Source organism: Macaca mulatta, chromosome 20, assembly GCF_049350105.2.
Source record: "Macaca mulatta isolate MMU2019108-1 chromosome 20, T2T-MMU8v2.0, whole genome shotgun sequence".
Lineage (NCBI taxonomy): Eukaryota > Metazoa > Chordata > Mammalia > Primates > Cercopithecidae > Macaca > Macaca mulatta.
Window position 1 is genome coordinate 67,213,550 of NC_133425.1, and position 23,052 is coordinate 67,236,601.

Below are 23,052 nucleotides of genomic sequence, written 5' to 3' on the forward strand. Positions count from 1 at the left end.
TTTTTTGTTTTGTTTTGTTTGAGACGGTATCACTCTGCCACCCAGGCTGGAGTGCACTGGCGCCATCACAGCTCACCACAGCCCCGACCTCCCCAGCTCAAGCGAGCCTCCACCTCAGCCCCTTTTGCCCTGCCATCCCACAAAACCTGGGATGGCAGGTGCATGCCACCCCGCCTGGCTAATTTTTGAACTTTTTGTAGAGATGGGCTTTCGCCATGTTGCACAAGCTGGTCACTAACTCCTGGGCTCAAGTGATTGGCCAGCCTCGGCCTCCCGAAGTGCTGGGATTACAGTCATGAGCTGCTGTGCCCAGCCAAACCTTAACTTTTTCATCTAAACTGTGTCTCACTCTTTTCTCCAACTGTTTCTATAGTCTGTCTCTTTTTAGTTCTACGGATTTTACATAGTATAAAAAGACAGATTATCTAAACTTCTTATGAAAACTGTTTATATATCAAGCCAGTTTGTAGAACCAAGTTCACATTAGCAAAAATATTTTTTAAATGGGGATACGAAAGAAGGAAACAGGGAAACTAAAGCATTTCCCATATATATAACTATATAATCACTCCCTTTTTAATAAACTCCTATATATCATTAAAATAATGTTTTGTGGACCCTTCCTTGTATTCCTTCACAAATATTTTGTCATATTATAATTGGTTCTCATCTTGGTGCTGCTAAAATAATAGACTAGCTAATCCAGATAGAAAATAAGTGGAAAATAACTTTTTAACTGATTTGTTTTTAAGCCTAGAAAGCAAAGTTTTATAAGTTAAGTATAGTAATGCTTCTGTCCCAAGATAAAATTCACCTTAGGAAAGTAGCTAGTTTGCAGCCGGGCACGGTGGCTCACGCCTGTAATCCCAGCACTTTGGGAGGCCAAGGCGGGCGGATCACAACGTCAGGAGATCGAGACTATACTGGCTAACACGGTGAAACCCCATCTCTACTAAAAATACAAAAAAATTAGCCGGTTTGGTGGTGAGTGGCTGTAGTCCCAGCTACTCAGGAGGCTGAGGCAGGAGAATGGCGTGAACCCGGGAGGCGGAACTTGCAGTGAGCCGAGATCACGCCATTTTACTCCAGCTTGGGCGACAGAGAGAGACTCTCAAAAAAAAAAAAAAAAAAGAAAGTAGCTAGTTTGCATGTCATTTACGTTTTTGATCTGTCTCAAGTAATCCTGATAATCCTAGACATTTTCATTTTTTTGAGACAGGGCCTCACACTGTTGCCCAGGCTGGAATGCAGTGGCACCATCATGGTTCTCTGCAGCTTTAACTTCCTGGGCTCAGGCAATCCTCCTGTTGCAGCCACCAGAGTAGCTGGGATTACAGGCATGTGCCACCACTCCAGGCTAATTTTTATATTTATTTTTGTAGATACAGGGTCTTGCTATGTTGCCCAGGTTGGTTTCAAAATCTTGCAAGGCTTGATAGATCCTATAGGTTCTGTCTCCCGAAGTGTTGAGATTACAAGTGTAAACCACTGCATTTGGCCTAGTATTTGCCATTTTCAGCTGTGACACTTCAATAACTTTGTCAGTAGCAGCAACACTACAGAATGAAACAGGTTTTTTAAAAGACTGACAAAAATGAAATTGGAGTTACTTTGTTTAATAAACGATGGCAATGATGTATCTGATGGATAGCAATGGGTAGTAACCGAGCAGTTTCAGGAGATACTTGAATCTCCTTTACAGTCAAATACTCCTTCAAAAAGGAATGGTAAATATTCTACTATGCATAATAATATAGTAGACACCCATTCCCCCCTTATTAATAGAACACCAATGTTATTTAGCCATCCACCCTTTAAAAAAGTGATACAACAAAAAACTTGGAGATAAACTGATTTGTGTAAACCCATCCCCTAGGTAATTCATAACCCCACTCTCTTCACCAGTAATCATTCAGGAGGTGGGGACGTGACCCAGTCAATCAGTTAGGAAGGGAAGTATGCTAGAAGGCTTCTGGGAAAGATTTCCTTGTTCTTAACAAGAAACTCAGATAAAGAGATGCTTTTCTTTGTTTTTCTGGATGCTGTTTTGACTGGATTTGAAGACTGAAACTGCAGCAGTCATCTTGTCACCATAAAGCTACCTAGTCTGAGGACAAGGACTACCTCTCTGAGGATAGCAGAGTACAACAATAGAGATCTGGATTCCAATGAAGTCACTGAGCATCTGAAATAACCAATTTGGGAGCTGTCCAACTTTGAAACTTTATTAGAGAATGTTTTCCAAATATTTAAGTAATTTTGAGTTAAATTAATCATGGCTGAAGTTACCCATATTTTGTATTTACTATGTATCTGGTATTGTGCTAAGTGTTCTACTTGTATCATTTAATACGATAAATAGGTGAGATTTTTATTATAATACTCATTTAACACATGAGGAAACTTTGTTTTATATGGTTTAACTACATCACTCACAGATGTATAGCTAGTAAATGACACAACTGAGAATCCAACACTTTTTTAAAGTTAGGGTCTTAGCTACTGTAGTTCTTGAGATACTGGCTCAATGTTATTTTATCATTAATTCCACAAAAAATTACTGACAACAGATTATGAGCTATGTACTGTGTCAATCTCCTGAAAATTGTCTTCAGATTTTTAGGTTTGTTTTTGTTTTTGTTTTTAAGAAAAAGCAGTATCTTGACTTAGACGGTACATAAGAAAAAATATTAAAGGTAACCCAACAAATAGGCTTGGAAATAGCATTTTCTATTTGGTAAGGAATACCTTCACTAGGTAAGTAATCTTCACTAGGTAAGTTAAACTTATTTGAGTAGCTTTAGGTTTAGAGTATCCTGGAAAGCAACGTAGATTGCAAAGATCTGTGTTATGGATTAGAGAGGTATGAATCACTCTTGTCAGGTTTGCATCCGTTGGGATATACAGGAAGGTTACCTTTGACTGATGGTAATTCTCAGGTGTGTAGCAGCAATCTTATGTTCAAAGTAACATTAATTCCAATTGCAATTATGATGTGCTTAAGAGATTACTTAGAAATCACCAACTGCTAAAAATAAACAAATGTTTACTGAGTATTTGACTAAGTACATAGTGCTCCACATAGGAGATACAAAACAAATATGAGCTATGAAATATTAGTATGTATAGGAGTGTATATACTGGTTTGGGAGATGAAATTAACACCCACAAAATAATCACAGCAAAATGCAACGACGTATGTAATTAAACAATTATATTATAACGAAAATAAGGACTTCAGAAAAAAGATTATAATCAGTTGTCAAGTGAGTATCTATATACCAACTTCAATTTTCAAAAAGTTCTTACACTATGCCATTTGATGTCCACGAAACTGTATGAACATAGAAAAAGCCAAGTAATATTCAATCAGTAATGACAACTGCGATTAATGATAATCTGAAGTGTATCAGACACTGTGAAACACTTTACATTCTCTCATTCTCATTTTATCCTTACAAGAATTCCATGTGGTAGGTATTACTATCCCCATTTTCAGATGCTGACATTGAGTTAAAATGAATTGCTTGAGAGAACATACAACTAATTCACACAACCAATTTACACAGGTGGTTCTCAACACTAGCATCAAAGTTGATACCAGTATCAAAGTTGAGAGTTCTACTGAATTTTGCCAGTACTATGAAATAACGAATCTCCAAAACCTGTAAATATCTTAAATATCTTGTCTCTATAGAAATCTTGTCCTTATTTTGTCTGAAATAAATTTAAGTAAATCTAAACGTCACTGAAACATCACATAGCTCACTGTGAAGAAATTTTTTAAATATAGATTACTATGAAAGAACCACTGACAGATCTTCATATGAAATCTGCATTTTCCATCTTTGAGGTAGTTAGATTGGTACTAAATATAAGGGGAACTCTCAAGCCTCTCTTGTGGATAGTTGTTGATGAGAAGGTAACATCACACAAATTTAGGGGGTTACTTTCCTCCTGCAGCACAGTCTATCTTATCCTGACTAATGAAAAGGTAATATTTTGTTTTTAGTTACTTCAATACATAATGTTAAATAGGTAATTTAAATCACCCTGTTTGTGCAGCACAAGAGTCACGTACTTTGTTTCTATTGGGCCTCCATGTTTACTATCACCAAGATATTCAATATTCTGGACTCTCAGTGTCAGAACTCCAGCTCAGCCAAGTCTAATCAACCCCAAAAATCTAGGCCTGTTACCAAATTCTTCTGAGAATGACTTGTATTTGAAAAGTACTCATTAAATTATAAAATTTAACAGCAGAATACTAGAATATTTCTGATGCCTGGCCAGTATATTTTATTCTTTTGAGACAGAGTCTTATACTGTCACCGGGGCTGGAGTGCAGTGGCATGATCTCAGCTCACTGCTACCTCTGCCTCCCAGGTTCAAGCGATTCTCCTGCCTCAGCCTCCCAAGTAGCTGGGATTACAGGCACCGCCACCATGCCCAGCTAATTTTTTTGTATTTTTAGTAGAGACAGGGTTTCACCACGTTGGCCAGGCTGGTCTCAAACTCCTGACCTTGTGATTTGCCCACCTTGGCCTCCCAAAACGCTGGGATTACAGGCATGAGCCACGGAAAAATCTATCTGGAAAACCCAAATAAGATTAAAAGATAAAGAATTTGAACCAAAAAAACCTAAGGGTTTTCCCATTGACTGTTAGGTTAGAATAGGGATTCTCAAAAATAGTAACTACACTGAATTCTTATTCATATACATACATAATACAGTTTGATTGTGGAAAAAAGTTTATAACATAAAATTTACCACTATAACAGTCTTTAAGTGTATGATTTGGTGGCATTAAGTACATTCACAATGTTGTGCAATCATCACCACTATTTCCAGAACATTATTATCCAAAAGAGAAACTCTGTACCTGTGAAGTAGTTAACTCCCCATTCCCCCTCCTCAACCTGCAGCCCCTGGTAATCTACTTTGTGTCTTTATGAGTCATACAAATTTTGAATCATACGATATTTGTCCTTTTGCTTATGGCATTTCAACTAGCATATTTTCAAAGTCCATTCATGGTATAGCACGTATCAAAAACTTTACTCTTTCTGTGGCTGAATATTCCATTCTATGGGTGTACCACATTTTGTTTATCCATGCATGTGTTGATGGACAATTGAGTTGTTTCCACATTTTGATTACTGTGAACAGTGCTGTTGTGAACACCAGTGTACAACTATCTCTTTGGGTTTATACCTAAGAGTGCAACTAGTATGTTTAACATTTTGAGTAATTGCCAAGCTGTTTTCACAGAATCTGTATCATTTTACAGTCCTATCAGGAATGCACGAGGGTTCTAATTTCTCTGTATTCTTGCTAACATTTGTGATTTTCCCTTTTTTAAAGTAATAGCCACCCTAATTGGTTTGAAGAAGTATCTTATTGCTTTTAATTTGTATTTCTCGTATTACTAACAGAGTTTAGCATCTTTTCATATGTTCATTGGCTATTTGTATATCTTATATGGAGAAATGTGTATTCAAGTCCTCTGCCCATTTGATAATTGGGTTTGTCTTTCTGTTGTTGACTTGTAGAAATTCTTTATATATTTTAGATGGTACACCTCATCAGATACATGGTTTGCAAATATTTTCTACTTTGTGGGTTATCTTTTCACTTTCGATAGTATTCTTTGATACACAAAAGTTTTTACTTATGATAAAGTCCAATTTATCTATTTTTTCCTTTTGTTGTGAGTGCTTTGTGTGTCATATTTAAGAAATCATTGCCAAATCCAAGGGATAATCTGTCCCTATGTTTTCTTCTAAAAGGTTTACAGTTTTAGCTCTAAAATTAGTCCTTTAATCCATTTTAGATTTTGGATATAGTGTAAGGTAAGAGTCCAAACTTGTGCTTTTGCATGTGATATCCAGTTTTCCTAATACTATTTGTTGAAAAGACTCTATTTTCCCCATTGAATGGTCTTGGCACCATCGAAAAAAATCATTTAGGCCGAGCGCGGTGGCTCATGCCTGCAATCCCAGCACTTTGGGAGGCCAAGGTGGGCAGACCACAAGGTCAGGAGATCAAGACCATCCTGGCTAACATGGTGAAACCTTGTCTCTACTAAAAACACAAAAAATTAGCCGGGCATGGTGGCGGGCACCTGTAGTCCCAGCTACTCAGGAGTTTGAGGCAGGAGAACGGCATGAACCTGGGAAGCAGAGCTTGCAGTGAGCCAAGATGGCACGACTGCACTCCAGCCTGGGCGACAGAGCGCGACTCTGTCTCAAAAAAAAAAAAAAAAAAAAAAAATCATTTAACCCTATATATGAGGGTTTATTTATGGGCTCTCGCTTCTACTTCATTGGTCTATATGTCTATCCTTATGCTAGTATCAAACAATGTTTTGGTTACTGTAGCTTGTCCCTCAACTTTTTCATTTCAAGATTATTTTGATTATTCAGGGTCTCATGAAATTCCACATAATTTCAGGACAAGTTTTTCTACTTATATAAAAAAACACCATTAGGATTTTTTATAACAATTAAACTGAATCTATAGATTGCTTTGGGTAGTACTGCTATCTTAACAATATTAAATTTTCCAATCCATGAACATGAGATGACTGTTTAATTTCTTTCAGCAATATTTGCAGTTTTTAGAATACAATATTGTGCCTCCATGATTAAATGTATTCCTAAATATTTTATGTTAATGTTTTGGGTGCTATTGTAAATAGAATTGTTTGCTTAATTCGTCAAGTTGTTCATTGCTAGTGCATAGAGGTACACTTATGCACCGCATAATGACATTTTTGCCAACAATGGACCACATATATGATGTTGGTCCCACACGATTATAACAGCTAAAAATTCCTATCGTTAACTTAATGTCATAGTGCAATGTATTACTCATGTTTGTGATGATGGTATTAAAAAATCTGCACAGCCAATCATACAGAAGTGAACAGTAATGTGCAAGGCCTTCACATTCACTCACCACTCGCTGACTCACCCAAAGCAATTTCCAACCCTGCAAGCTTCTTTCGTGTTAAGTGTCCTATACAGGTGTACCAATATCTTTTGTGCTTTATTTTTACTGTACTTTCTCTGTTTAAGTTTAGATACACAAATACCATTGTATTACAATTGTCTGCAGTATTAAGTACTGTAACATTCTGTGTAAGTTGGTAGCCTAGGAGCAACAGGTTGTACCACTTAGGTTTGTGTAAATATACTCTATGATGTTTACACAAAGACAAAATTGCCTAACAACGCATTTTTCAGAATGTATCCCTGACACTAAATGACTCACGACTGTATAACTGACTTCTATGAATTTTGGATCCTACAACTTTGCTGAATTAGTTTATTACATCTAGCAAAGTGTTTGTGTGTGTGTGTGTGTGTGTGCGCGCGCGGATTCTTTTGAGTTACATATGATTACATCATCAGTGAATAAACATAGTTTTACTTCTTTCTTTTTCTTACCTAATTGCTCAGGACAGAACTTCCACTACTATGTTGAATACAAGTGGTAAGTGTGGGCTTCCTTGTCTTGTTCCTGATTTCAGGGAAAAAGCTGCCTATCTTTCACCACTGAGTATAATGCTGGCTATGAGTTTCCACGGATGGCCTTTATCATGCTAAGAACTTTTTTTTTTTTTTTTTTAAGACAGGGTCTCATTTGTCACCGAGGCTGAAGTGCAGTGGCACAATCCTGGCTACAGGCACACACCACCAGGGCTAGATAATTTCTTTTCTTTTTTTTTTTTTTGGTAGAGATGAGGTTTTACCATGTTAATCAAGCTGGTCTTGAATTCCTGAGCTCAAGTAATCTCCCCGCCTCGGCATCCCAAAGTGCTGGGATTACAGACGTGAGTTACCATGCCCAGCCTGAGTACATTCCTTTCTATTCCTAGTTTATTCAATGTTTTTCATCGGGAGATGTTTTCAGATTTTTCAAGTACTTTTCTACATAAATTAAGAAGATCATGCAATTTTATTTATTAATGTGGTATATAAAATTATTAAATTACCTATGCTAGTCCACCCTAACTTTTCTGGGATAAATCCCACTAGGTCATAGTGCATAATCTTTTAAACAGGCTGCTGGATTTGGTTTGCTAGTATTTTGTTGAGGATTCATGCATCTATATTCATAATGAATACAGTCCTATAGTTTTCTTGTAATATCTTTGTCTGGCTTCAGTATCAGGGTAATGATAGCCTCATGAGTTAGAAAGTATTTCCCATGTCTTCAACTTTTTTAGAAGGATTTATGTTAACTCTTCTTAAATATTTGGTAGAATTCATCAGTAAAGTCATGTGATCCTGCGCTTCTCTTTGTTGGGGGATTTTTAAAATTTTGATTCAATCTCTTGTTATAGGACTATTCAGTTTCTATTTCTTCTGTGATCAGTTTTGGTACTTTGCATCTTTCTAGGAATACTGCTATTTCAACTAGGTTATCCAATTTGTTAGCATATTTGTTGGTATACAACTTTTCATAGTATTCTCTCACGATCCTTTTTTATTTCTGTAAAGTCAGTAGTAATGTCCCCGTTTTTAATTTTAATAATTTGAGTCCTTTTTTTCTTAGCCAATCTAGTTAAAGGTTTATCAATTTTATCTTTTCAAAGAACCAGGTTTTGCTTTGTTAATTTTTCTGTCTTTCTATTCTCCATTTCTTTCTGTTCTCATATTTATTTCTCCCTTCTAGCTTTGGGTTTAGTTCGCTCCTCTCATACTCATTCCCTATGGTATATACTTAGGTTATTGGAGCTCTTTCTTCTTTTTAAATGGAGACATTTATAGCTATAAAATTTCCTCTTAGCACTGCTTTCCCCACAGCCATAATTTTTGGCATATTGTGCTTTAGTTTTGTTTTGTCTCAAGGATTTTCTAATTTCCCTTGGGATTTTTTTCTTCTCATTTCTTTTCAAAGAGGGAAGCCCTTGTGACTCCTTCCTTGACCCATTTGTTATACAGCAGTTTGGTTTTTGAATGTCGCATAGTTGTGAATTTTCCAGTTTGCCTTCTATTAGCAATTTCATTTTTTTCTTTTTTTTTTAGAGACAGAGTCACCCAGGTTGGAATGCAGCGGCATGATCTCGGCCTACTGCAAGCTCTGCCTCCAGGGTTCACGCCATTCTCCTGCCTCAGCCTCCCGAGTAGCTGGGACTACAGCCACCTTCCACCACGCCCGGCCCTTTTATTTTTTATTTTTTTTTTTTGTATTTTTAGTAGAGATGGGGTTTCACTGTGTTAGCCAGGATGGTCTCGATCTCCTGACCTCGCAATCCGCCCGCCTTGGCCTCCCAAAGTGCTAGGATTACAGGCATGAACTACCATGCCCAGGCTTCTTTTTTTATTTGAGACACAGTCTCATTCTGTTGAGAATAGAGTACAGTGGCAAGATCTCAGCTCACTACAACCTTTGCCTTCTATTCTTGTGCCTCAGCCCCCTGAGTAGCTGGGATTACAGGTGCCTGCCAAAACACCAGGCTAATTTTTAAAAATATTTTTAATAGAGACGGCGTTTCGCCATGTTGGTCAGGCTGGTCTTGAACTCTTGACCTCAGGTAATCCAACAGCCTTGGCCTCCCAAAGTGCTAGGATCACAGGTGTGAAACACTGTGCCCACCCCCTAATAAATTTTTAAGATTGAAATCATACAAATTATCTTTTCCATTAACAATGAATCACTTGAACCTGGGAGACTGAGGCTGCATTGAGCTGAGATCACACTACTGCACTCCAGCCTGGGCAACTCTGTCTCAAAAAAAAAAAAAAAATTATTAGGACTTCCTCTGAGGCCTACCATATGCGTTATCTAGGAGAATGTTCCAGGTGCACCTGAAGAAAAATATGTATTTTGCTATTGCTGGAAGTGAAGAACAGTAATCTTTATGTCTCTTAGGTCTACTTGGTTTATGTTGTTGTTCAAGGCCTCCATTTCCTTATTGATGTCCCATGTGGTGGTTGTTTCAATTCATTATTGAAAGTGAGATATTGAAGTATCCAACTACCACTGTAGAACTATCTATTTCTTCCTTGTATTTTATCAATATTTGCTTCATATATTTTGAAACTTTGCTATATATGCTTATAATTACCATATATTCTTGATGAATTGAACCTTTTATAAAGAAATAATGTTCTTTGTTCCCTGTAACTTGTTGGCTTAAAATCTATTTTTCTGGCTAGGCATGGTGGCTCATGGCTATAATCCCAGCACTTTGGGAGGCCAAGCCAGGTGGATCACTTGAGCCCAGGAGCTTGATACCTGCCTGGCAACATTGTGAAATCCTGTCTCTACAAACAATTTTTTTTTAAATAACAAGGTGTGGTGGTGGCACATGCCTGTGGTTCAAACTACTCAGGAGGCTGAGGTAGGAGGATCACTTGAGCTTGAGAGGTCAAGGCTGTGATCACACCACAGCACTCCAGCCTGAGCGACAGAGCAAGATTCTAGCTAGAAAAAAAAAAACAACAAAAAAACAACAAAAAAAAAAACCCGTCTATTTGGCTGGGCACAGTGGCTCACACCTGTAATCCCAGCACTTTGGGAGGCCAAGTGGGGGCGGATCACCTGAGGTCAGGAGTTCAAGACCAGCCTGGCCAACATGGTAAAACCCCGTCTCTACTAAAAATACAAAAATTAGCCGGGTGTGGTGGCAGGAGTCTGTAATCTCAGCTACTCCAGAGACTGAGGCAAGAGAAGTGCTTGAACCAAGGAGGCAGAGGTTGCTGTGAGCCGAGATCACAGCATTGCACCATTGCACTCCAGCCTGGGGGACAAGAGAGAGACTTTGATTCAAAACAACAACAACAAAAAAAACCGTCTATTTTTCTGACATTAATATAGCCACCTCAGCTTTCTTTTGATTACCACTTGCATAGACTATCTTTTCCCGTTCTTCTTTCAACTTCTTTGTTTCTTTGTATTGAAAGAGAGTCTCCTGTAGACAGTATATAGATGGATTGTGTTTTTCCAATTATGACAATATTTGCCTTTAAATCACAGAGTTTAATTCAACTACTTTCAAAATAATTACTGATAAGGACTCACTGCTATCATTTAGTTATTTATTATCTTACATATTTTTTTAACTTCAATTCCATCATCACTTAAAAATATATATATTTAGTTCATATTTTCTAGTGTACCATTTTGGTGTGTGTGTGTAGGTTATTTTCTTTGTGGTTATTTTGGGGATTACAATTAATATCTTAAAGTTATAACAACCTAGTTTGCATAATGTCAACATTGTTTCACTAGTTTGTAAGACTGGCATATAACATGCAATGTTTATAAAACTATTTTGTTGCTAAAGTATTATTTTCCCTCCAACTATTTTTCTTCTTTAAAGCTTAAAAAACTCCATTTCACAAATTACTTTTATTCTTTTGTTTTCTTTTACTTCTTAAAAAGGGGACTTTTAATCAATTTTATTAATTCATTTCTTTTACCTTCCCCTACTAATCAAGAAGAACGTTACAAAAATCTAGGTTTGGCTAATAATGAATGATTACTATTAATTTTATCATGGCCATTTTCTCTCTCACTTTTTATTTCTTTTGATTGTGCTCTTAAAATTATTTTGTTACAAAAAATGGAAGTCTCGGCCAGGCACATTGGCTTACGTCTGTAATCCCAGCATTTTGGGAGGCAGAGGTGGGTGAATCACCTAAGGTCAGGAGTTCGAGACCATCCTAGCCAACATGGCAAAACCCTGTCTCTACTAAAAATACAAAAATTAGCCAGGCATGGTGGCGGGTACCTGTAATCCCAGCTACCTGGGAGGCTGAGGCTGGAGAATCTCTTGAACTGGGGAGGTGGAAGTTGCAGTCAGCGAGATTGCGCCACTGCACTCCAGCCTGGGAGACAAGAGCAAAACTCTGTCTCGAAACAAAACAAAACAAAACAAAATAAAACAAAAAAACTATGAATTAGAAGCAACTTGAGGGGTTACCTCTTTGTTATAATAACTTCTCACTCTTTTTTCCACATTATAAATTATGCTTAATCATCCCTAGGTTTGATTTTGCTGTGACTTTATTCTTCGATTCGTAGAAACCCCAACATTCTATAGAACTTCCTCTATTCAACAATACACACAGATGCCAATTCCAGAAACCTCTCTACACCCACACCACAACCCCTGTATTTCTTATTCACCTGCTATAAATATTATTTGCTTGAGACCCTTGTTTTTGTTTCTGCCAGTTTGTTTTTCTTTCCACTTTGTTTCATGCGCTGCCTCCTTCAACGTCTCTAAAAAGAGAACTACTCCCTCAATTCTCTTTATAACCGTTTTCTTTTTCTTTGATCTCTTAGAAATCTTTATTACACAAATATTTTCTAATTTTTTCTTCACTCAAACCTCTTTTCCAGGCTCTTAAACAGCATTTCTTACTTGCCGAATAGCTTCACGGATGAACTTTATTTCCCTCAAAACCAAATTTTCAGGGTCTATTAATGGCTTATCATATTCCCTGTCACTCAAGATTTAATCTTTAGAATTCTTTTTCAATATTCCCCCTTCCCTACTTACCATGGTCAACAGATCAGTGTCTTCTTACATTGAAGTTTTCAATTTACTCTAAATCAAAATCATGAAGAAATGTTGTTAAAAATGTAGATTCATGTGCTTTATCCTGAATTTGCTGAACAGGTTTTCAAGAATAGATCCCACAAATCTTTTAAAATCAACAATCCATGTAAGATTTAGGCATACTACATTTTGAGAACTACTGCATTATATCAATTTTCACCTAATTCTGCTCATTCTACCTTCTCAGTGTTTCTCATCCATTTCTCTCCTATTGTCTCTACCCTAGTTCAGGGCTGCTACATCTCTTAGCTAGACATCTGTAATAGGATTTTCCTGCCTCTAGGATATTTCCCACTTTAATTCATCCTACACACTGGAGTCTTATTAATCTTACGAAATTGCAGCTCTGCTCATTTAATGTGACAACAATTTACTGAGAGCATACTATATACTAGGTGCTCTAGGGCAGTAGGTTCTAAATGGTGTGATCACCAGGGAAAGGGAAAACTTTTCAAAACAGAGATCCTCCACCACCTCTCCAGGCCTACTTAATTACGATCATCAGAGCTAGAATTAAGACAAGTTTCTTTTTAAAAAATTCCCCAACTGACTCCTTCGGGTAACACTAGATAATTTTGAATAACATTAGACTGGAACAAATAAAGATTAAGACATTCTTGTGTATTTTAGAATGTATTGGGAGGGGATATGAACATATGCAAATAGCTACCATATAATATACCGATTATTGTTATATTGGAGGTACCGAGTGCCATGAAAAGATTAATTCGAACTGCATTAAATACCTTCAGCAACACACCCAGCTGGATGAAATCTGTTTGCCCTCTGATCTCCCATGGCACTTTATCTATAATTCTCTCATGGTCTTCTTTTCATCTTGCTCAATAATTATTTTTTTATTTGTCTCATTTCCTCTACCCTTGTACTTGAGGATGCAGTCTTGGTCTTTGCAGTGCATATGGTCTGACAAGAAATTTTTTTTGGAGTTCGAATTTATTTACAGGATAAAGTTACACAAAAATTAAATTTTGTATAGTTACATATTTAATAAATTATCTCAAAAATAGGTCCTTCTAACTCTAGGGTATATGTAGCCAAACTCACAGATCTTAAACTCTGTATGGCACTTAGTACAGTTCCTTTAACACAGCAAGTACTCAATAAAAAAAGCTGTGTGTAAACCAATGGGGTCTGGGAAAAATGTATTTGAATATGCAATAAAAATACCTAATAAGTCCAATATCCACCATAAGAGGTTATGATTCCAAATGAAATAACAGAGTGGTGGTTTTTGCAAACTGATAACCTGTAAGTCAAAACCAGCCAAACTGTTTTGTTTGGATGGCTCAGGTGGGGATGCAGGGTTGTTTACAATTTTAATTCGAATGTCTTTGGTCTGGGCAAATATACCCTGAATTGCCACAGGCCCTACCACTTCCTATTATTTTACACTAATCTGACTTACACATTTATGCTATCTATAGGTCTAAAGATGCGAGTTCTGAAAGGTGTCAGATAACTGCTCCCAAACATTTCTGCTTTTTGAGTCTTGGCTACTGTTATGGGCTTGAGTCCCCCCAAAAGTTATGTGTTAAAGTTGTAACCACTAGTACTTCAGAAAGTAACGCTATTTGGAGATAAGGTGTTTGAAGGGGTAATTAAGCTAAAACGAGGTCTTTAACACGAGCCTGAATCCAATAGGGTTGGTGTTCTTACAAGGAAAGAAAATTTGGACACAGGTGTGCACACGCATGGAGGAAACACCATATGAAAACAAAGAGATGCGACAGTGATCTGTAAGTCAAGGAGAGAGAACTCAGAAAGAAACCAACCCTGCTGATACCTTGATCTTGAACTTGTAGCCTCCAGAATTGTGAGAAAATAACTTTCTGTTGTTTAAGTCACCTAATCTGTGGTATTTTATGTTTGCTCTAGCAAACTAATATGGATCTCAACTATGTTTAACATTAATCTTGGCATTTTTACATCAAAACTTATTTGTTCAAGTCTGTCTGCCAGGTACATGGTGAACACAATTCTGAGTAGTTTAGGATTTAGATGATGCAAGTTATATGTAAGATAAATTCATAAACATAAATAAGAAACATTATAGGGAATACAACAAAAATGCCAAATAAAGACTATTATAGGCACACAAGAGGGAGAGAGGTGACTATGGACTAGTTCACAAAAGAATCACAATTTGAGCTGGGTCTTAAAAGCATAAGTAGGATTCAGCCAAGCTGAGGGGAGAGGACATCAAGGAGAGAATAGTGTACAATGGCAAATACATGTCTTCTACCAGAGGAAAATTTTCTCCTTTTAAGTAACTCTATGTTCAAGTTTCTTTTCTGTGCTTTCTAACCTCTAAGATCACTATATATCTTTAAATGAATGGTCTAAGTCCTTAGAAAATTTAGGCATTTTTTTTTCTTGTCAGATAAATAACAGTTCAACTGACTTTGTTCAGTACAACACTGACATCCAAAGGATACTCAGGTTCATCTGAAGGCTTCTTGGGCTTCTACTGAGTTGATTTTCAAATGGTCTATGTAGCCAGTAAGTAGCTCATGGAACATTCTCTTTTGAAACCCTGGGCATTTTTTGATCTCTTGCCCATTTATCAAATCTCATCACATTAAATGGCTCCACAATGCAGGTGGCCTGTGTTTTCTTAAGTGCCTCCTCTTCTTAAGAATGTATTACTCAGTTCATTAATGTTTCATACCTAAGTATTCTGTGTATTTAATTTTTTATTTAACGAAATTTCTAACCTTCAGGCTGAGGAATTATTCAGAATGTTTCATCCAAGTTGCTGGAAAAGTGCTCATTAGCAGGGAGTTTTGAAAACGGAATTTTAAGAAAGGGGTTGGCAGGATCCCAAACATACAGATCTAAGCTTTCATAAACGCTTCCCTACCTTAACTATGGAGGAAGAAATTGTTCTTACTAAGCAGATAAGTTTTGCTTTAGTTTTTCCATTTTGGTGACAAGAATTTAATAATGATTTCTGCGGTCTGATAAAAGATGTTCGTTTAAAGAGTTCTCTGCACAAAGCAGAGAACTTTAAGTGTGGTCACTAAAGTTTACTTTCATTGACAAATGAGATCGTCCTGTGGGAGACTATCATCATCAAATGAGATACAACTGAAACCAAAGCAGCCATGTTTACCATTTGGTTTAAAATATTTTAGATTAAAATAATGCTCCTAACGAAAGGAGTCTCAGCTGAATTAGTTAGATTCTTGGCACGGCCTGTGCTCAAATCACATGCTCATCTTTACCACCTGCCTTCAGATTTATGGGCGATTAAGAATTTAAGTCGGAGAACCTATGAGACTATTACAGAAAATAATTTCAGGTCTTCGTCCATTAACTGTTTCAGATGAAATTTGGGGTCAGAAAGAACCAGAACGTTAAATGTCATTGTAAACTCAAATCACATTCAATGGTTAAAGACTACAAAATGTGTGCAGTGCAGTTAAAAAACCTCACACAGCAAGAGGTTATTGAATGTTTAAAGATCCCAAATTTCAGCTTTTCCTGGTTAAGTACAGGTATGTTGTGTAACAAAGTTGACAGCGGGTTTCTGTTACCCCCGAGTTGGAGGAGGAGGCGCTACCACACGCTTACCTTAGGGAAATAACGTGCACTTTATAACCGTTCAGGTAAATCGTTGGGCGAGAAAGAAGAATAAAGGACACGGCCGGTGGAGTGACCCCAGCACACAGTCCCGTGGCTGCTCCCCAGGAAACGGCCGCAGCCCCAAATCTCCTCGTCCCTCTAGCAGGGAGAGTTTTCCCGCGGAGTCTCGCCTTGCCGCCGGAAGCCACCTTAAGGCCGCCCACCCGGAAGCCGTCGTCTTGGCAACTCGGTATCGTCCCACCTCCTTTTCTTAGCAACGTCTATCACCTTAGACCTCTGAGGCCAGCCGGGCTTCGATTGGTTCCTGTATCCTTCACTCTGGGAGACGTTTGAGACAGAGTCTCTAGAGCTCGTATTTGAATTTGTGGCGCTTGTTGTCCGCGAGTTGCCGAATGAAGCTGAGCGGTTCGGAACCAGGGATCTCAGGGGTGAGCGACCGCGAGGGGAGAGAGACGAAAAGGGCGGCCGGAACTGGAGGGGTGCCGAGTTAAACAGAAAAGGGCGGCCGGAGCTGGAGGGGCGCCGAGTTAAACAGGCCAGTTCCAGATGGAGCGCTTCAGGCGGGCTGCTTCGCTCCCCTGAGGCAGGCCCTCCGTCTGTTCGCCTGCTCGTAGCCTCTAGGTTTTTCCCTCACGTCGTTTTTCGGCAGTCTCAGAGACGCCACGCCCGCCCCCGTTCTGCTGCCCCTGATGGAAGGCTCCTTTTAATGCTACCTTCCCTCTTTCACAAACAAAATGTCTCTCAGCTTCCTTCCTTCTCCGACGTGCTTACACCTCCCCCAAGTATAATTCACTCCCCACTGATGTCTTTGGTAATTTCATCCTCGTCTTCATCACTAACACTGAGACACGGGGTGCGTGCGCTTGACGATGTGGAAAAATGGCTTTCGCGCAATCTGGTGAGCGTCCGACACCTCACAAATTGAATCCAGAACGTTCCTTATCCAGAAAAGATGCTGCTGTCCTATTCTTCCCGACCGGGAATATCGTAACGTGGAAAGCAGCAAGTGACAGCGTTTTATAAAGCGCTACGAAAGTAAGCTATTGACTCATTCACATCGGAAACATAATTGTTTTGTTTTTGGTCGGACCTTGTTGATCTATACGTTTCGTATTGGGTTTATGGATACTGTTCAGACTTTGAAACGAATAATGCCAAAAGTTACGCTGGAGGACAAACTCTGAGGATTGATCCGAAGCACAAAAGTCGCCACTGATTGATACCTTCTCTTCATTAAGCTTTAGCTTCTTTATCTATTATGATACTTTTCCCATCCCAGTGGATTTCCACTGAGATTTATGAACATTTTAGGAGTTTACAGTCTAAATAGACAGCTTTCCCCACATCTCCTGTATATGAAAGGTGGATATCAGTGGGACCCAGTCCAGTTCTAGACGTTTCTTTATATATATATACACACACACAATGTAATTTGTTGTCTATCTGTATATTATATATATCTATATGATTTTTTAAGTAGAAATAAGCAGCAAAACAGAGTGTTTTACTCCTACGGAATGGCTGTCATTTCTGAGTTTTAAGACTTGTAGTTTGGAGGGAGGTGGAATGAGAAGGCTGAAACTTACATGAGCACTGATTTAAGGATATTAGAAAAGTCATTTCTAAGTGTGGAGGTCCACACCTGTAATCCCAACCAACACTTTGGGAGGCTGAGGAGGAAGGATTGCTTCAGCCCAGGAGTTCGAGAACAGCCCAGGAGTTCAAGACGATAGTGGGACCCCATGTCTACAAAAAAATTTAAAATTAGCCAACTGTGGTGGTGGTCGCCTTGCTCCCAACTACTCAAGAGGCTGAGGTGGGAGGATCACTTGGGCCGGGAGTTCCAGGCTGCAGTGACCAATGCTCGTGTCTATCTCCAAAACAAACAAAAAACAGAGATAAAGGTAGTAAGGTAGTATATGAGCACAGGGGCATACCAAAAAATAAGTTGACAAGTTATTGCATCCAGAGTCTTTTTGAATTAACAAGAAATAGGAAAATTCTTGATCAACATGAAGAGTGAAAATAGTTTGTGTGCCTTAATTTTTTTGATGTTTTATATTAAAATAATTTTATGGTGAAATTCTACCAGCATATACCTGAATATAATCTCATAATCCTCTTCCTAACCATCTCAGGCATTATTTTTCACATGAGAACATTAGCTCACCTGAAATTTGCTTTTGTATATGATGTGAGGAGTGGCTTTAACTAAATTTTTTTTCACTGTTCGGTTGCCATTTGGGGGAGATTAGTCTTTAGTTTTGCTTTATTGTGATTGTCTGGTTTTAGAATTAGGGTATAGGTGTCTGACATCTTTAAATGATCTAGGATGTGTTGTATTCTCTACTTCTTGAAAAAGTTTGTATAAGATTGGCATTTCATTGTTAAGTGTTTGATAGAATACATCCATCTACGGCTGGTATTTTCATTTTGAGGAAGTTTTCATGAAATTAAGAAGTAAATTCTATTTGCCTACATCTTTAACATTTCTGTCACTCTATTTCTTGTAGATCCATATTTTCATAATTTTCCTTCAGTTTGAATAACTTCCTTTATTTAATACTGCATGTACGTGAAGGATTCTATCAGTGTTTGTTTCTTAGAAAATGTTTTTATTCAACTTTCATTTTTGAAAAATCTATTTTTAAACTGCATATATAATTCTAGGTTGACTTTTGTTTAGCACTTTAATATTCTATTGTCCTCTGGCTGTTGTTTTTAGATACTTGGTGTCGTTCTTATCTTTGTTCTCCTGTATATAATGTCTCCCCCAACCCCATCCCACCTCACCCTCACTTTTGAAAAAACAAAGTCGGGCATATTTAGGCATAATTTGCATATGGTAAAGTTGACCCTTTTAAGGAATATTGTTCTATGAGTTCTGACAAAGGTAAAGAGTTGTGAACTACTATCACAATCATTTTTAGTGTATCTGTAAGTCTGTAAAGTCCTCTCATGCCCTTATTATTGATTTTCTATCCTCACCATTGGTCCCTAGCAACCCTTGATCTGATACCTACTGCTATAGATTTGTGTTTGGAGGCATCATGTTAGTGGAATCACATAGTATGAGCTGGTTGTGTCTGGCTTCTTTCACTTGATATAATACTTTTAAGATTCATCCATGTTCTTGCATGTATCACTAATTTTTTCTTTTAATGTGTGAGTAGTATTCCATTATATGTATTACCACAGTTTGTTTATCCATTCAACAGTTAATGGACTTTGAGTTGTTTCCAGGTTTTGGCTGTTAGTAATAAAGCTGCTATAAACATTTGGCTACAGGTGTTTGTGTGGCCATAGATTTTAATTTCTTGCTTGCTTGCTTTTTGCTTTTTTTTTTTTCCCCCTCTCTCTCTTTTTTTTGTTTTGTTTTGTTTTTGAGATAGGGTATGACTCACCATAACCTCAAATTCCTGGGCCTCAGCTTCTCTGAGTAGCTGGGACTACAGGAGCATGTCACCATGCCTAACTAATTTTTAATTTTTTGTAGAAACATGGTCTTGCTGTGTTGTCTAGGCTGGTCTTAACCTCCTGCCTCAAGCAATCCTTCCACGTCAGCCTCCCAAAGTGTTGGAATTACAGGTGGGAGCCATCATGCTCAGCCTTAATTTTGTAAAATACTTTCAAACCTTTTTCAAAAGTGGCTGTCCCATTTTGCATTCCCATCAGCAGTGTACGGGCAGTTCCAGTTATTCAACAGTCATATCAGCCCTTGGGGTTATTAGTAGTTTAAATTTTTTTAACTATTGCTGTAGGTGTGTACTGATGTCTCACTGTAATTTTAAGTTATATTTCTCAGATGCTTAATGAAATAGAGTAGTAGTTCATCCACTTGTTATCTGAACGTCTTTTGTGAAGCATCTATTAAAATGTTTTGCCTTTTTTTTTTTTTTTTTTGAGATGCAGTCTCACTCTGTTGCCCAGGCTGGAGTGCAGTGGCACGATCTCAGCTCACTGCAGCCTCCCCATCCTGGGTTCAAGCAGTTCTCCCACCTCAGTCTCCTGGGTAGCTAGGATTACAGGCGCGCACCACCATGCCCAGCTAATTTTTGTATTTTTAGTAGAGACCAGGTTTCACCACGTTGGCCAAGCTGGTCTCGAACTCCTGACCTTGGGGATCCACCTGCTTTGGCTTCACAAAGTGCTGCGATTATAGGCGTTTGAGTCACCGTGCCCGGCCTGTTTTGCCTATTTTATTTGGTAGTTTTATTGAGGTACAATTTACATACAACAAATTTCATACTTTTAAAGTGTATACTTTGATAAGTTTTGACATGTACCCATGAAACCATCACCACAATCACATTAATGTACATCTATAACATGGCTGAACCTCAAAAACATGTTGAGTGAAAGAAGCCAGTCACAAAAGGACATATAGCGTATGATTTTATTTATAAAAAATTTCCAGAACAGGCAAATCCATAGAGATAGAAAGTAGATTAATGGTTGATAGGGGCCAGGGTAGGGGAGAATGGGAAATTACTGCTAATGAGTATAGAGTTTCTTTTTGAGATGATGCAAATAGTCTGGAATTAGATAGTTGTGGTGGTTGCACAGCTTTGTGAATACTCTCAAAACTATGAATCATACACTTTAAAGGGTGGATTTTATGGTATATAAGTTATATCTCAATAAAGCTGTTGCGAAAAAGAAAAATAACTCTAGTTGTGATCTAAGTAAGGGGCTGTTCAAAAAGCATTGTTTGTAATAGTAGAAGCATGGAAACTAAATTTCCATCAGAAGAATGATAAAAATGGGTGTATATTTTTAAAATGAAAGTGATGCTATTAAAATAATGAAGCCAAACAGTATGTATCAATATGATATATCTCACTGTCAGTTTGAGGGGAAAACCATTGTAGAATAATCTATAACAAATATAACACAGAATTAGAATTTAGAAATATGTGGAATAGTATATAGTTTAGTAAAAGTATCAAAAATGCATGGGGATCATAAACATCAGCTTCCAGGTGGTAATTAGCTGTAGTGATCACTTATGGTACATGTACCTGGTGTGGATGGGGGGAAGACGAGGGGAATGTTATTAAGGAAGTGTTCATAGAATGTTTCAACTATATTAGTAGTGTTTTATTAAACTGCGTAATAGGTATACAGAAGTTATTTTTATTTTTAGAATATTTCAAATAATTTTATAAGAATATTTGCAGGACAGAGCAAAATGTTAGTAGATGATTTATCCCATGGAAGGGATAAATCATCAAGGTAAAGATTTTTCACTTACAGGAGTAGCAAAATCAAATGTAGAACTGAGGCCGTACGTGGTGTCTCATGCCTGTAATCCCAGCACTTCCGAAGGCCGGAGCAGAGGATCCTTTGAGCCCAGGAGTTTCAGATCAGCCTAGGCAGCAAAGGAGACCACGTCTCTACAAAAAATTTTAAAAGTCAGCCAGGTGCGGTGGCGCATGCCTGTGGTCCCAGCTACTCTGGAGGCTGAGATGGGAGGATGGCTTGAGCCCAGGAGGTTGATGCTGCAATGAGCTATGATCACGCCACTGCACTCCAGCCTGGGCGATAGAGTAAGACTGTTTCTCAATCTGTTCTGCCATAGTAATAGAAGAAAAAAAAAAAAAAGTAGAACCAAGGGCAGACAAGAACCAACTGAAGAGAGGATGATTTGCATACATGAAGTCATAATCATGTACCTTCTTTTAAAGTAGTTGTGGTATCCTTTGGGAATGTTACACCAAGCACAAATGTAAAGTATGATGACCTAGAAGCAATTTCACTAATGCATATTTTGCAAAGTGTTATTACTCTCAGAAGTCAAATCAATGCCTTCTAGGAGATTTTTGAACGATGTAAAATAGTCTCAGAGGGAGGAAACAGTAAGGATGTGGAATGTGAGGAAAAACCTTAAGGAGATCATTCTTACATGGCATGGGAGCTCAGTTTTAAGGTAATCACCTAGTCAGGAAGTCCCCTGAGAAACAGATTACACAGCTGAAACAAGAGGGTACTTGAATGATTTCTAGTTCATAAAAAATATTGATATCAGACCCCATTCTAGTATCAAGGAATTATGAAGCTTTGATCCCTGTCCTCAAGGAGAACAGAAATTTATTCTAACTATACCATCAAGCCTGTTTCCTGGGAAGAGAAACTTCTGTACAGAGGGCTTTATAGGAGCTGTGAGTTCGGAAGTCTAGGATCATTTAAAAAGCATTACCCAGAGATCTGTGAGGGACAAAGGAAGCTCAAGGGATTTCCGAAAACCCAGACCTACAGAACATGGACAGGGATTATAAGAACTTTTAATAGCTTCTTACATTTAAAGACATTCTCTCCTGTGGGTTGAATTGTGTTCCTCAAAAAGATACATTCAAGTCCTAACCCCTAGTATTTGTGAATGTGATCCTAATTCAGTGACCGGTTTCTTTATAAGAGAAAGCAGGCCAGTCACAGGGGCTCACACCTGTAATCCCAGCACTTTGGGAAGTTGAGGCAGGAGGATAGCATGAGCTCAAGAGTTTGAGATCAACCTGCGCCACATAGCAGGACATCATCTCTACCAAAAATAAATAACAATAAAAAAAAATAACCAGGTGTACCAGCTACTCTGGAGGCTGAGGTGAGAGGGTAGCTTGAGCCCACGAGTTTGAGGCTGCAGTGAGTTGTGATTGTGCCTCTGCACTCCAGCCTGAGCAACAGAGTAAAACCTTGTCAAAAAAAAAAAAAAAAACAGGAGAGGGAAATTTGGATACGGAGACCTAGACACACACACACACAGGGAAAGAGGTCATGTGATGACAGAGGCAGAAGTTGCAGTTATGCAGCTGCAAGCCAAGAATCAAAGAATTGCCTGCAACCACCAGAAGCTAGGGAGAGGGTAGGA

At 38.1% G+C, this 23,052-nt stretch overlaps 1 protein-coding gene and 3 long non-coding RNA genes across 13 annotated transcripts in view; 2 read left to right on the forward strand and 2 right to left on the reverse strand.

Annotated features, from left to right (window-relative positions):
- The window catches only part of LOC144337688 (uncharacterized), a 204,934-nt gene extending 188,380 nt beyond the window's left edge, over positions 1 to 16,554 (reverse strand). For both annotated transcript variants that reach the window (XR_013411116.1, XR_013411115.1), the window contains exon 1: positions 16,176 to 16,554. This is a non-coding gene — a long non-coding RNA (uncharacterized LOC144337688). The remainder of the gene's footprint in view (positions 1 to 16,175) is intronic.
- On the reverse strand, positions 1,362 to 6,275 carry LOC144337704 (uncharacterized). Its single transcript, XR_013411137.1, has 2 exons — positions 6,174 to 6,275; positions 1,362 to 4,401 (listed from the first exon to the last, which is right to left on the reverse strand). It is a non-coding gene; the product is annotated as an uncharacterized LOC144337704 (long non-coding RNA).
- On the forward strand, positions 7,616 to 11,790 carry LOC144337698 (uncharacterized). The gene is made up of 3 exons (XR_013411131.1): positions 7,616 to 7,794; positions 8,513 to 9,524; positions 10,645 to 11,790. It is a non-coding gene; the product is annotated as an uncharacterized LOC144337698 (long non-coding RNA).
- LOC144337686 (uncharacterized) overlaps positions 16,464 to 23,052 on the forward strand; it is a 216,629-nt gene continuing 210,040 nt past the window's right edge. For 7 of the 9 annotated variants that reach the window (XR_013411104.1, XR_013411107.1, XR_013411103.1 and 4 more), the window contains exon 1: positions 16,464 to 16,615. Coding sequence is in view for 1 of the 9 variants with exons in the window: in XM_077984565.1 (XP_077840691.1) it covers positions 16,580 to 16,615 (36 nt within the window). In the remaining 8 variants the exon portion in view is untranslated. The remainder of the gene's footprint in view (positions 16,616 to 23,052) is intronic. The other 2 variants (XR_013411102.1, XM_077984565.1) reach the window with 2 other exon arrangements.